The sequence below is a fragment of the Penaeus japonicus genome, unplaced genomic scaffold, assembly GCF_977035675.1.
Source record: "Penaeus japonicus unplaced genomic scaffold, GWHDUDI00000001_assembly GWHDUDI00000041, whole genome shotgun sequence".
NCBI classification, from domain to species: Eukaryota; Metazoa; Arthropoda; class Malacostraca; order Decapoda; family Penaeidae; genus Penaeus; species Penaeus japonicus.
In genome coordinates, this window is record NW_028234443.1 from 10368145 (window position 1) to 10383144 (window position 15000).

General features: G+C 40.1%; 1 protein-coding gene across 4 annotated transcripts in view; it reads left to right on the forward strand.

Annotated features, from left to right (window-relative positions):
* Gasp (Chitin binding Peritrophin-A domain-containing protein Gasp) overlaps nt 1-13566 on the forward strand; it is a 14879-nt gene extending 1313 nt beyond the window's left edge. Inside the window, exons 2-6 of one of the 4 annotated variants that reach the window (XM_043017800.2) lie at nt 8668-8901; nt 10087-10278; nt 10666-10879; nt 12232-12395; nt 12878-13566. In XM_043017800.2, coding sequence (XP_042873734.1) covers nt 8668-8901; nt 10087-10278; nt 10666-10879; nt 12232-12388 — 797 coding nt within the window. In that variant the 3' untranslated portion in view covers nt 12389-12395; nt 12878-13566. Of the gene's footprint in view, nt 1-8667; nt 8902-9546; nt 9766-10086; nt 10279-10665; nt 10880-12231; nt 12396-12877 lie in introns of all 4 variants that reach the window. The other 3 variants (XM_043017801.2, XM_043017802.2, XM_086534609.1) reach the window with 3 other exon arrangements.
* The last annotated feature ends 1434 nt before the right edge of the window (nt 13567-15000 follow it).

The following is a 15000-nucleotide window of genomic DNA, read 5'->3' on the forward strand; positions in this document are numbered from 1 at the left end:
TCGTGGAAATTGTCGTTCTTAAATCATGTCCTTGCGTATACACATGTTTAGATATATAAGCACAGCACATATTCAAAGGCTCACACACACAAACGCACACACATACACAAACATTCCCAGAAATATTCCCATACACACACATACAAACACAAGACAAGTCCACACACAAACTCCTCCTCCTTTACACACACACACACACACAGACACACACACACACACACACACACTGATTACGCATATTATTTTAACCATCACACGTCCTCTCCTCTTCCCCCTCCCTCCCCCTCTCCCCCCTCCCCCGTGAAAGTGAAAGGCTTGGGTATGTGCCCTGTTATGCCTCCTTTCTCTTCTGGTACCTTCCTACTGTTTCTTTTTTTCCTTTTCTTCTTCTTTTTATTTTTCGTCTCTTTTTCTTCTCCGTTTTCTTCTTTCTCCCTTTTCTTTTTCTTCTTCGTCTTTCCCTTTCTTTCGCTTTTTTTTCTCTCATTTTTTTTCTGGTTACTCTCACTTTGATTCAGATTCGATTTTGTTTATGTTCGAATTGTGATATTAGCTTATATATATATATATATATATATATATATATATATATATATATATATATATATATATATATATATACAATTGTGTGTGTTTTCTCTCGGTTTTTGTTTATTACTGTCATTATTTTTGACGAGTCGTGTAAATTAGTTGAAAGTTGATTGTTTGGTCGATTTTACAATTAACATTAATCTCTTTAAATCATGGAATGTTTGACTTACTAAGATATATACAAATGCCATCACCAGTCCCCTTCCTTTAAGCACGACCAAACCACGAAAAAGGATTGTCTCAAGGTCTCCTCCTCTTTCTTTTTCCTTTCTTTCTATTCCATCTTCCTCCATCTCCTCCATCTACTCCATTCGCCCCCCTCCCCCACTCCTTTCTTTCTTTCTTTCAACTGTATCTTCCTCCCTTTGTCTTCCCTGTGTCTTTCAACTCCATCTCTTTTTCAACCAACCTCCAACCGCCCCTCCCCCCCTCTACCCCCTTACTCCCCTCCCCTCCCCTTGCCCTCCCTCTCCTCCCTCCCATCCCCTTGCCCTCCCTCTCCTCCCCCTCCTCTCCCTCTTTTTAACCCACCGACTCATAGCAGGTCGGGTTTCGGGCCCGTTACACTACCTGGAAAAGTGAAAGTGATCAGTAGTTACAACGCAGGTCAGCTATGATGGTGTCAGCGAAAGGAGATGGGGGGGGGGGGAGGGAAAGGGAGGGGAAGGGGGAGGGAAAGGGAGGAAGGAGGGAGGGGAAGGGAGGAAGGAGGGAGGGAGAGGGAGGAAGGATGGAAAGGGAGGGGAAGGGGGGTGAAGGGGTTGGAAAGGAGTAGAAGGGTGAAGGGGCGGAGATGAAGGTAGGGTAGGCCCGGTCAGGTAAAAGAGACAAGAGTTAGGCAAGGCGAAAGGGAAGGGAAAGGAAAGGGACGGGGGGTGGAGGTGGGGAGGATGAGGGACAAGCTCAAGAATACATAGTTAGTGGACTTCGACAAGAGAGTTTAGACTTGTTACTAGAAAGAAAAAAAAAAGAAATAAATAGGACAATATATAAAGATAGAAATATATAAACAACAAAAAGAAAAGAAAGAGGATAAGACACAAGAAAATGTACAAAGAATCCAAACATCCGAAAAGAGTCGGGAACGAGTTGATACCAAAGAAAGAAAAAAAAAAAAGGAAAAAAAAATCCAGTCATGGCAGTTCTCGACGCCAGCTGAAGACATGGCACAAACGACTCACTAGTCATGGCTAAATCACTCTGCTGTTTCACCGTGGTAGGAAGGTGGTTGTTAAATTAACACTTGTTCGACTACTTGTTAAATTCTTTGTCTTTAGATCATATAGAAAGTTCTGGTATGTTATTTTTGTCGGCTGATTTATTTAACTTTTTTTTCATTTTTGATTGCTTCAGCGATCATCGTTCTGCAATTCTTGCAATTTTGTTAAAAATCGAAAGATAACCGGGTTCTTTTGTAGTAAATCTCTCTCTTTCTCGTTCTCTCTCTCTCTCTCTCATTCTCTCTCTTTTTCTTTCTCTCTCTCTATTTCTCTCTCTCTCTCTCTCTCTCTCTCTCCCTCCCTCCCTCCCTCCCTCCCTCCCTCCCTCCCTCCCTCCCTCCCTCCTCCCCCCCCCTCCCCCTCCCCTCTCTCTCTTTCTCATTTACGACACATTCTTCTCTAAGACATCTTATTGGACTTTCCCTCCGGACGACCTCAACCGGTTTCCAGAAAAAAAACAAAAAAACAAACAAAAAACCATCGATGTCCAAACATGCGAAGGAATTTGGTCAGTTCGACTACGTATAAGATCCATGCAAATTAGGATAAAAGAGAAATACAAAAATAAGTAAATGTTAGATGATGAGTTCGTTCACATTGTTATAGATGTTTGTGGAAATTCAACATTGGATCTATACAAAACGTGTATGATTTTGGAATATACATATAGTACATGTCGTGGTTACGTGTTGCATCTAACCACATTTTAACCTACTGATCTATATAACAATGTTCTCGGGACGTTTAAAATGCCTTTCTGTTTTCTATTCATCTCAAATATTAAGAACAGGAATAGCTATAGAAGTTATAGGTATTGTATGATGTATACTTTTAAAGATTTGTTCTAGTTTTTCATTGTATCTATTTTTTTACGTTTATTTCCGCATTCATTCGTTTGTTGATGATTTAGAGTAATTATTATTTGTATCACTTTATTTAGATTTAAATTTTTACTTCGTACTAAAAATGAAGAGATTTCTGAATAAGTTACAAAAATCAGAAACTAATCACAAAAAATCAAAATTTCTCTCTCTCTTTCTATATATATATATGTATATATATATATATATATATATATATATATATATATATATATATATATATATATATCGGTTTGAAAGGGGATATGAAAGTAAAAAAAAAAGTCATTCATAAAACTCTACCGAGAAAAAGGCGTGAAGTTCTTTACCTCAGCACGTAGCACTTGGTTCACTGACCACATGTGCGACGAAATTCCTTATTTAAACGCTTTCCAATTTTTGTAACGTTTGTTTTAGGAGAGAGAGAAAACTTTCTATTTCTGTTATATATATGTGTATATATATATATATATATATATATATATATATATATATATATATATATATATATTTATATATATATATATTCAAAGTATGTTCTTGGAAAGAAGTTAAATGGAAATATGTTTGATTCAAAAGCGAAGAAAAAGAAATAGCATCGTATTAGGTTTTGGATTAGATCTGAAGCATGCGAAAGGGGGAGGGGTTTGGGGGGGGGGGGTAGGTTTTATCTTTCTCAAAAAGAAACACGAAAGAAGCAAACAGAGCGCTGTTGGCTCCACGGGTGAATGACAGCGAAGTTGCACAGGCTTTCTCCAGGTTGGTCAAGGTGCTGGAGAGAAAACCCGCGTCACACACACGCACAAACGCACACACACACACACACACACACAGAGTAACATCTACACACACACACACACACACACTAAAACACACACACACACACACAGACTAACATCCGCACCCACACACACACACACACACAGAGTAATATCTACACACACACACACACACACTAAAACACACACACACACACACACACACACACAGACTAACATCCACACCCACCCACCCACACACACACACACACACACACACACACACACACACGTACACACGCACACACACCCTATTTGTAACCGTAATTTCATAGACTTAAATCATAAAAAATGATGTTCACTGTGATATTCTTTTCGGCAGATAATAACACCAATAACTCTACACGAAAAAAGAAAACCTTGATATATCATTACAGTTATGAAAGTTATAACAATAACTCTCACGGTACAACAACGGGCTTAACAAAACCGAAACTGCACTAACTATTAAGAAAACAAACGCTCGTACTCTCACGCACATGCTGCTCCAAACTTACATGCACTTTCATGCACTTATACACTTTCAGAAACCTATTCAATTTTTTCGTTTACTATACATTCTTGGGATCTGGTACACTTCCATTTTAGATAATTTTACATTCTACATTCTCATAAAATTATACATTGTCTGGAAATTGTACATTCAGAGAGATCTATACATTCACAGAATCTTATACATCTACATTCTACATTCTCAGAAACTTATACATTGTCTGATAATTGTACATTCACAGAGATCTATACATTCACAAAATCTTATACATCCTTAGAAACATACATTCTTATCATATTATACACTCAGAACTATACAATATCTCAGCAAATTCTACATTCTTCAGAAATGTATAAAATCCTTAGAAACTTCCACAATCCCTGAAAAACTTTAAAATCTCAGAAATACATAGATTCTCAGACACTCAAACATCCTTAGAAACTCCTACAGTCTCATCAGCTGTGAGTAACTGCTTTCCCCAAAAAAGATGGCATGGATTTCTACCGGAAGTCTTTAGAGGGAAAATTGCCATCTGGGAACCACCGCCCAGGCACCCGGACTAATAGCTTGCAAAACCATCACCTTGCAAAGTCATGAATATCAATCTCCCTGTTGCTTAAACTCAAGGTTCTTCGGGGTGAGGGAACTTGGTGGAGGTAAAGAGGTTGAATAAGAGTGAATAATCCCACGATGCAAAATCTGCAATGAGCGAGATTGCATTGAATGAGATTTACAATAGCTTGCATTGTGGGAATGATCATTCTTATTCGCATTCGTTTCCTTACTTTTATTTACATTGACAAATCTTTCAGAATTATGATGTCTTGCATTATTAACACTAGCATCTTCATATTTGCAACATATTGCATTTTCGAATTAATGCTTCTCATTCACATTTATTTACATAATATATTAACAATACATTAACGAATGAGTCATTCTCATGCATAACTTTGTGAACGCTTGTTAACGAGATCAGAATCACTATATATTGCAGGAGTGAACACAGAACAGCAATATCATACATAATAGGACCCCTACTTACACATAGTTCTTTACATATTTATTAACAATATATTCATAATATCTTACATAGCTGGCCTATTAATTCTCATACATAACATGAACAATTTGTTCATAATAACAATATCTTCACAAATGCAATATCTGCCATAACAGGATATTCATAATTCCCATCCATATGTCTTTCTACACTCATGAACAATTCATTTCATAACAAACAATAATATTTTTAGAATCAATCTATCACATAACAGGATATTCATAATTCAAATTCCTAATTCTCTCTACACTCATGAACAATTTTATTTCATAACAACAATGAATCAATATATTACATAACAGGATATTCATAATTCAAATTCCCAACTCTTTCTACATTCATGAACAATGAACTCGGAACACTTGAACCTCGGAAGGTTTAATGTAAAATTTTAAACCTCACGAACCGCTCACTCTCTCTCGTCACTCGCACGTGTGTTTTGTGCACGTGTGTGACGTGTTTTCGTAACGCTGACACGACCCCTGTATCGGTCCCGGTTGAGATCTCTTGTTTGAATTTTCTTTTTCAACCTTTTTTTTTGGGGGGGGGGGAGAGGGGGTTGGAGAGGAAGTCTGTCGTTGGCTTTCGAAATTATTCGCGTTTGATCTCAGTTTTGATGTTGTTATTTAAAAGGTTTTGGATACAGATAATATGTTGATGTGTGTCTCTGCGTCTTACATATTCAAACGTATATACAAATGCACATACACGCACACACACATTCACACACACACACACACTCACACACACACTCACTTACATACACAAAAGTCAGACAAACAAATCAGACAAACAAACAAACACATCCTAAGAACTTGTTTCGCGACGAAGCTCCTCCAAGGTGACCCTTTACGCCTCCTCCCCTCCCCCCCCTCCCCCACTTTCCCATCCCATCTTCCTTGTTCTTACCTTTCTTTTCCTCTTTTGTTCCCTTCTGTTTTTGTTTTTGTTTTTTGTTTGTTTTTTTCCTCTTTCTTTTCTCTTTACTTTCTTCTGCCCTTCTCCTTCCCTTCCCTTTTTTCTCCCTTCCGCTCCTTCCTATGGGTTCTTGTCCCTCCCCTCCCCCTCCCCTCTTCCCCCACCTTACTTCCCTTCCTTTGTCCCCCCCCCATACCACCCCCACCCTCCTGCTCCTTATCCCCCCTACTTCCCTTCCACCCTCCCCCCCCTCCCCCCATATACCTTCCTACTTCCATCCCCTTAACCCCCACTGCCTTTACACCCTCCCCCTCCCTCCCCCCTCTTGCAACCCTTCAACTTCTTGCGTAGGTGACTCCCCCCCTATCCTACCCCCCACCCCCCCCCTCGCCAGCTCCCATGACCAAGCAAATACCTGTCTCCTCCTCAAGCGAAACGCCCACAACGCCCACGGATTCTTGCTCTCCCGGTGGGCGTCGCGAATGGAGGGAGAGTGAGGAAGGAGCGCGGGAGGGGGGGGGGGGGAGGTGCAACGGGCGTGATGCTTTTTCTTTGGAAAATTCTCGCGTCGGTGTTCCTGGTTTGGTGCGATTCTTTTGTTTGAGGGTTTTGGGTGGTAGTGATGTTCATTAACACACACACACACATACACACACACACACACACAACTCGACACATACACATATAAATATATATATATATATATATATATATATATATATATATATATATATATCTGTATGTATATATGTATGTATATATATATTTATGTATGCTATATATTTATATATATTATATTATATATAATATATATAATATATCATATACACATGTATCTCATGTTAATGAAGAAACTCCAAAACTTCTCTGAATAAAAACCCAACTACAATCGTATCCACACTCGTCAAATGATTTACGAAGTGTTAGTCTTATTTCACAACATGCAGCTTGCAACACGACGTTCTATAGCACGCCAGAGACTCCAGAGGGTTGCGAGAGTGAATGACCTATGTGTGTAGCGAGGCCTAATATGTGTGTCACCCTGTGCAATATGGCAATTCTACTTTGGTCTTGGGATTAGGGAGAAGAGAAGAGAAGAAAAGGGGAAGGGGAAGGGGGAGGGGGAGGGGAGGGGGAGGGAGAGGGAGAAGAAAAGGGGGAAGGGGAAGGGGAAGGAGGGGTTGGGAGAGGGAAGTAGTCAGTTGAATTGACTTATTTCATAAAGAAGAAAAGGAGGGGAAAAGACTATTAGATCGAATTAGCCTGTTTGGGGAAGAGAAGTAAGAGGATAAAGATGGGTGTGAGAGAGAAGGGGGGAGGGATGGGGTGTTACTAGAACGAACATATTTTGACGGTCTTTGTAGGAGTTACCCAGTAACCTACATTCTCACAAAATAAATAAGGATTAACCAAAACTGCAACATCTGACAGTCCTTGTCAGTTTCCAATTCGCGAATTTCTCACCATTTTTTTTTTTTTTTTAATCAATTTGCTGGGATCTATGAACCACGTTAAGTTCCAGCTGTCACCTGTGGTTCTTCCCAGCTGCTCTATTAACTGCTGGCTGTCTCTTCTCACTCGTACAGCTGTCTATTCTTAAGCTCTGTGGCAATTAACATTATGCTTAACTCAGCTTGAACTGCAGCTTAGTGTGCTTCGATGAGCTTGCATGTGTTTATGATCATTAATTTGTTAATATTGTTCTTGCTGTTGATATGATGTATTGTGTTATCATCATTATCATTACTACTATTATTATAATTATTACTACTGTTATTGTTATTATTATTGTGATTTCATTATCATTATTGTTATCATTGCTATTCTTATTCTTATCATTATTAGCACTGTTAACATTATAATTATTGTTGATAACACTGTTATTATTGCCATCATCAATATTGTTATTAGTATCAACATTATTATCAATATGATTATCATTCACATTACAATTGCCATTATTGCCGATTAATAAAGATAACCATTTGCTTAGTGGAGGAATTTAGTAATTATCTTAACAGCTTCAGTATTTATTTTCCATCTCTTCCCTTTCGTCATTATTACTAACTCTATCTCTGTTTATTCTAATTGACTTAACCTCCCTTTCCTTTCTCCCAAAACCATTATTTTCTTATAACCACTATTGCAAAATTGACTGAAAAAAAACTATTAACTATCAATTTGTAATATTTGTGTCAGCTACATTAACTCTTAATGCAGAGTGTGAAAGCACTTGATTAGAAAATAACAACTGCTCTAATGACATAATGTTGCTGGTATATAGAAATTGCACTAATGCTATTGCTAATTCTAAGAATGTAACAACCACGTCAATTGCATAACTGCTTATCAAATTCTTAGGAATTATTGAGACTATAACAACCGGTCTGAAGAGTTTAAACATATAACAACTGCTTTGATGACATAACAATGCTATTATTTCGGAACCATTCAGAATCTAACAACCTCGCTAATGACTCATGTTTAGGGAATAATGCATACATGCCATCTTGCTAATGCACGCTGCAGCTTTGCCAGCTCTTTAAGACTCATGTCTCCGTTGCGGCTCATGCTAGCATCCCGTCATGAGAAATGCGCACGCCTTGGCTTGCCTCCCGCATGACGAAACGGAGCATGGCGCGTTTGAGTCTCATTATTAACGCTTTCTCTTCCTCTCCCTCTCCCCCCCTCGCCTCGCGTACAGGTGCCCAGGAGTCCTCGATCGCTCTCGAGGGACCCGGGAACTTCGTGTGTCCTCACGAGTTCGGTTTCTACGCCCACGAAACCTCCTGCGACAAGTACTACTCGTGCGAGGCGGGCGTCCCAACCCTGAAGGTGTGCGGCAACGGCTTGGCCTTCGACAACAGCGACCCCGAGAACCTCCGAGAGAACTGCGACTACAGCTACAACGTTGATTGCGGTCTTCGCACCGAGTTCGGTACGCCAGGCGACACGGCACACGAGGCGGCGCTAACCTCACCCTGATACCGCACAGCCTGATAACCCCAACTTGATACTGCTGGACACGGGTTCACTGCAGCCTCTCACATTTGATACATCGACAAGGAAAACAAATATCTTCTAATTCCTCCCACCCCCACTCTCGGTTCTGGGAAATTTCACGGCACCCACACAGTCTGCGACACATGTCAACAAAATGGCACTGGATATAGAACTTTAATTAATTAACTGGTGGTCGGGGATCAGTGGATGTCTTCGGTGTAACGATATTGTCTTCTCTTGCACTTTCATTGTTTTGTTCTCTCTTGCACTTTCTTTTCGGTCTAATTTTTGTCACAGGTGTTGGTTATTCTCTGGTATTATCATACGACACATTTTACTCGTCATGTACGCGAGTAACCTTTCTACAGATAGCAATTTTCCGGTTTAGACAAGGTAAACACATTCACAGGTCCACGTACTGGGGTGATAGCACAGTAATAACATCTCATTCCACCACAGCAGCGGCGATCATTCAGCCTCTTAACGGGTGGCATTCTTCCATGTACCCCCCTACTCCCCCTACACACAAACCCCTATATTTCCCTCTCTAATCACGGTGATGGTTCTGGAACGGGCACAGGAATGGCTCAGAACGACATAGTCTACGAAGACTTCGTGTGCCCGAAGGAAAACGGCTTCTTCCCACACGAATACCAGTGCGACGCCTACTATAGCTGCGAGGACGGTGTTCCCGAGTTCAGGCTCTGTGGGAACGGCCTTGCCTTCGACGACACCAACGACCAGTTCGAAGATTGTAACTACATCTTCGCCATCGACTGTGGCAACCGCACTGAGCTGGGTAGGCCTAGTCCAAGCAGCAGGATGGCGGAAGGACAGAGCACCCGACGTGCCTCTTTGCTAGTCCCTCTTACTTTTGTTTTGCATGTTATCTCTGTAGTCATGATAGCGATTCGTGTCTCACTGCATGTTCTCTCCACAAAAAAGACACACAATACATAGGCTGCAAACACCATAATACAAGAAAGATAAAAAAAAAAAAAATCATCCTTTTTATTAAATATATGAATCATGAAATAGATCTGACATATGAATTTACACTCCGCCATATCCCTTCGACTCGGAATCACGGGTCAATCTAACACAACACCGTGACCCGCAGAGCCTGCCATATCCACCACCCACTGCCCCAACCTGTACGGCATCTTCCCCGATCCCGTCGACTGCTCCGTGTTCTGGTCCTGCTGGAACGGCGAGGCCTCCCGCTACGCCTGCTCCCCAGGACTCGCCTACGACAGGAAGTCTCGCGTCTGCAACTGGATCGACAACATCCCTGAGTGCAAGCAGCAGAGAGGTGAGGCCTTTTCGCGTGAATGGTCGGGCAGAAGGAGGGAATGGAATGCTAGGTGTGTGTGTGTGTGTGTGTGTGTGTGTGTGTGTGTGTGTGTGTGTGTGTGTGTGTGTGTGTGTGTGTGTGTGTGTGTGTGTGTGTGTGTGAATATACGTACACATATACATACATACATATATATATATATATATATATATATATATATATATATATATATATATATATATATATATATGCATACATAGAGAGAAAGAGAGAGAAAGTGAAAAAAACAAACAGAGAGATACAGACATAGAGAGAAAGAACGTAACGTAACGATCTCCCTTACCTTGTTCTCGTCAACCACCGCTTCCCTCCAGTACCAACCGTTCACGCCCCTCCCTCCCGCAGACGCCATGCAACAGGACTTCGTGTGCCCCGCCCCCGGAGAGCTCGTCGCCACCGGCTCCTTCTCCCGCCACGCCCACCCCGAGGACTGCCGCCAGTACTTCATCTGCATCGATGGCGTTGTGCGCGAGTATGGCTGCCCCATCGGCACCGTGTTCCAGATCGGAGACGCTGACGGTCTCGGCAAGTGCGAGGACCCCGAGTTCGTCCCAGGATGGTAAGTCGAGAGCCTATAGCGTGGTCCGTCCTCCCTCACTCTCTTCTTCTTCCTTCGGGATTAACTTGCAGTGGTTCAAGATGGCATTCCTTCACATGGGATGAACTACTTTGCCTTGTTCTTACGATGTGTGCTTGTAGGATATACGACTTGTATATCCTATCAGTAATACGTATAGATCATTACGAAGATGTTATGTCCATGAACCCATTTCCGTGTCTGATTGTATCCACTGCATGCCCCCTGGAAAAAAGACTTTTGTTATTTCTTTCAACTTTTCTATGGAAAGATCATTTAGAGAATTAATTAACATAGATATTTTCATTTTTCATCATGTTAATCATGGGTCATACTAGTGTGTGTTTTTGTCTGTTTCTTTGTTTGAAAGAACTGCCTTCAGGCTATCCTGGGCATAACCTCGCACTTGCATGTAGATGGTACAATATAGATTAGAAAGAAATATTTTTTTTAACATATCCAACATTGTCACTTCAAACCAAATTGCACATTCTAGTAACAGAGGTTGCAAAAGCGAGCTGCAGCACACTGGATACACAGGTGCATGTCCTAACTTCCAAACATTATTCACTTGTTGGTGTTACTTACGAAGGTTGGGTTATTGTGTTATCTTTGGCTCCTTGGGTAACTTCTCTGTGTTTCACGTTGGAACTCACACTTTGAGATGTCTGTGTGGTATATGTCTACATGAAACGGCTTTCATTTCTCATCCTGTTAGCTTCTTCACGTATCTTCTCGTCTCCTTCGCTCTTATTCAATAATTTTCACTCTCTCCCTCCTTCCCTCTCTCTCTCTCTCTCTCTCTCTCTCTCTCTCTCTCTCTCTCTCTCTCTCCCTCCCTCCCTCTCTCTCTCCCTCCCTCCCCTCCCTCCTCTTTCTCTCTCTCCTCCTCCTCCCTCTCTCTCCTCCTCTCTCTCCTCTCCCTCTCTCCCTCCCTCCCTCCTCCCCCCCCCCCTCTCCCTCTCTATCTCTCTCTCCTTCCCTCCCACACTCCTCTTTCTCCCTCTCTTCCTCCTTCCCTCCCACACTCCTCTTTCTCACTCTTTCAGTCGTAAACATGATCAAATACACATATACATCTTGCATGCTTGTAAAGGAAAAAGTATATTTGAATCGGATATCATAACGTTCACATACACATAACTAGTATTCCTATTAAACCCCTCCAAAACGAGTGAGGTTCTAACCCTTCAACCGGAGAACCTCACACCGAATCAGCAAACAACCCCCCCCCACCCCACCCCACTGAAAGAGCAGCCAAAGGTACCTCATAACCCAACCCCCTCCTTCCGTCCTATCCCAACCTCACACCTTGACTATGTGACTCCCATTAGCGAGGATTACTACGGAGACCTCGATCTCGCTGCCATTCGCGGAAGCCAGCTACTTCTGGGTAACCTGGGCCTCCAGAATAACGGAAATGCAGCACGGTCGCGACGCCCCTCAGCAGCAGCGGCGGTAGCAGATAGCCCTGCTGAACCCCAAGCCTAGATGTCGTGTAGGTGCCAGCCAGCCAGCTCCAACGAGACGACAGCGATCTCGGAAGACTGACTACTTTCTTTTGACTATAGATCTTGTCTTTTGTTTTGTCATTCTTATTTATTTGTTTATTTTAGTGTTTTATCTAATAACTGATCTTTGAATGGTACTTTGGTTGATTGATACTCGCTACATCGCATCATGTGTCATCTTTATACTCATAGCATTAGGCCGAGTTCAATCATGATGTCATTTGCCTGCTATTCTAGTCTAGACTATCTTGTGATGTGACACCTTTTTGTTTTTTTATTTTGTTTTGTTTATGTTTGCATGCTTTGTGTCCGTGTTAACTCAGTGAGGTAACGTACTAGTAGGTCTATATTTTTTATTTATCTGATGATTATTGTTTTCTTTTCATAATGAAATAATGTGTATACCATGATAATACCATAGTTCCCCCTCGACCAGTCATTAATTGTTCCGTTTTCTTTCTTCTTCCAGTGAGGAGTACTATGGCGACCTCGACTTGAAGGCTCTCCGTGGTCTTGGATTGTAAAATAGGATATAGCTTGTAAAATTTCGCAACATTTAAAAAAACACCTTAGATATTTTTTTATACAACCAAAAGTCTCTCGAAGTTGATCTTCATGTCTACCCCCCTCCCCCTCCCACTATACCCCGTCCCCTACCCTAATCCCTACCCCCCGTGTAGTGTAGGATTAGCTAATCGTTTTCATCCAACCCATTTTCACACTCGAGTCTGAGATTTCTAAACCCAGTGTCCATCTTGCGAAACTTTCTCATTAAAAAAAAGGAAGTTTGACCTGTATGCAACATTCGAGGTTCCTCAGCACTAACTCAGCACCATTCATTTTCGACATTAGCTGACCTACCTTCTGTCCCCCCCCCACAAACCCCCCCTCACAAACAACATTCGGCCCCCGCGCTAGTCAGGGCTTGCAACACGTTGTTGTCTTTAGCAATGTCAGCTGATAATTTTTTAAAATTGCAGATAGAAAGATAAGAAAATCTATAATTCACAAATGCGTTCCAGAAATTCCAAGTTTGTGATTTCCAGCTGAAGTATCCTTATCATGTCTCTCAGAATGTCACTGGCAGCGTGCCACTGTTGTATATTGTTAAGTTGAACAATAGTTTTAGGTATTTTGTAAATAAAGATACCCACTGAATATCTGTACTTTTTTTTAAACACCCTCTACTTTAAAGGAATATCATGATGATAATGATAGAAATAGTAAATGTGATAATAACAATGATGATGATGATAATGGTAATAATGAAGGTAATAATGATATCAATGTTGATGATAATGGTAATAATAAAGGTAATAATGATAATGATGAAGGCAATATAGTTATAAGGATAAGGATAATAACACCAATACCGTATGAAAATGAAATCATAGAAGGAAATAAATTATAAATAAAAAATAAGGGAAATAAAAGGACAGGACCTTGCATCCTTAGGATAAAACGTTCACACATGTATTCACAAATACACACGCACATGTGGAAACATACATAGACGAACATACTCTCGTCAATAAAGATACGAAGTTAATATATATCTATGCCTATATATGTGTATGTGTATGGATATCCATCTCTCTCTCTCTCTCTCTCTCTCTCTCTCTCTCTCTCTCTCTCTCTCTCTCTATATATATATATATATATATATATATATATATATATATATATATATATATATATATATGGATACATATATACATGATATACACATACACATACATATTTGTGTGTGTATATATATATATATATATATATATATATATATATATATATATATATATATATATATATGTGTGTGTGTGTGTGTGTGTGCGTGTGTATGTGTATACACACACACCCACACTCACACACACACACACATATATATCTATCTATCTATCTATCTATATATATATATATATATATATATATATATATATATATATATATATATATATATATATATATATATATATTAGGCGAGAGATAGAGATAGTAGCCCAGCTGTGTGCTGTACAATGGGAAATCTTCACATTACAGTCTCCCTGATTTTAATTTTTGCAAAAGGATACTCATGTGATCGTAAAAGTACATGATCGTGTTTATATGTATGTATATTTACATATAATAGTCTACTAGCCACGTTTAGAAGCAGCTGATGAAGATAAAAAAGATAAATGATATATGCAGATATGATATAACAGCATTAATGATAATGATAATAACAATGATGAATTTATAAATGAATAATGAAATGAATAGATGAATAATTAAGCAGATAGATTAATGAATAGATAAATAGATTCTTTATCAAAGTATGAATGACATAAAATGTTACGTCACAAAGTCAGAATCATTCATGTTTTTTGTTGACATACAAGTGACCGTTTTTGAATCCGTATGAATCCGGTCCTTAATCCGCCAATTTAATGTTAGCGTTTTCGTATTGCGTTTGTTGAGTAGAGACAGAGCTTTCATGTATTTGTTGGGATCTAAATATCATGGTTTAACGACGTTTTTATAAAAGTTGGCTTATATTTCCTCTTTGGGAGAACATTTATTTCTTGATTAAGCATCTCAAGTAACCAGATCAAG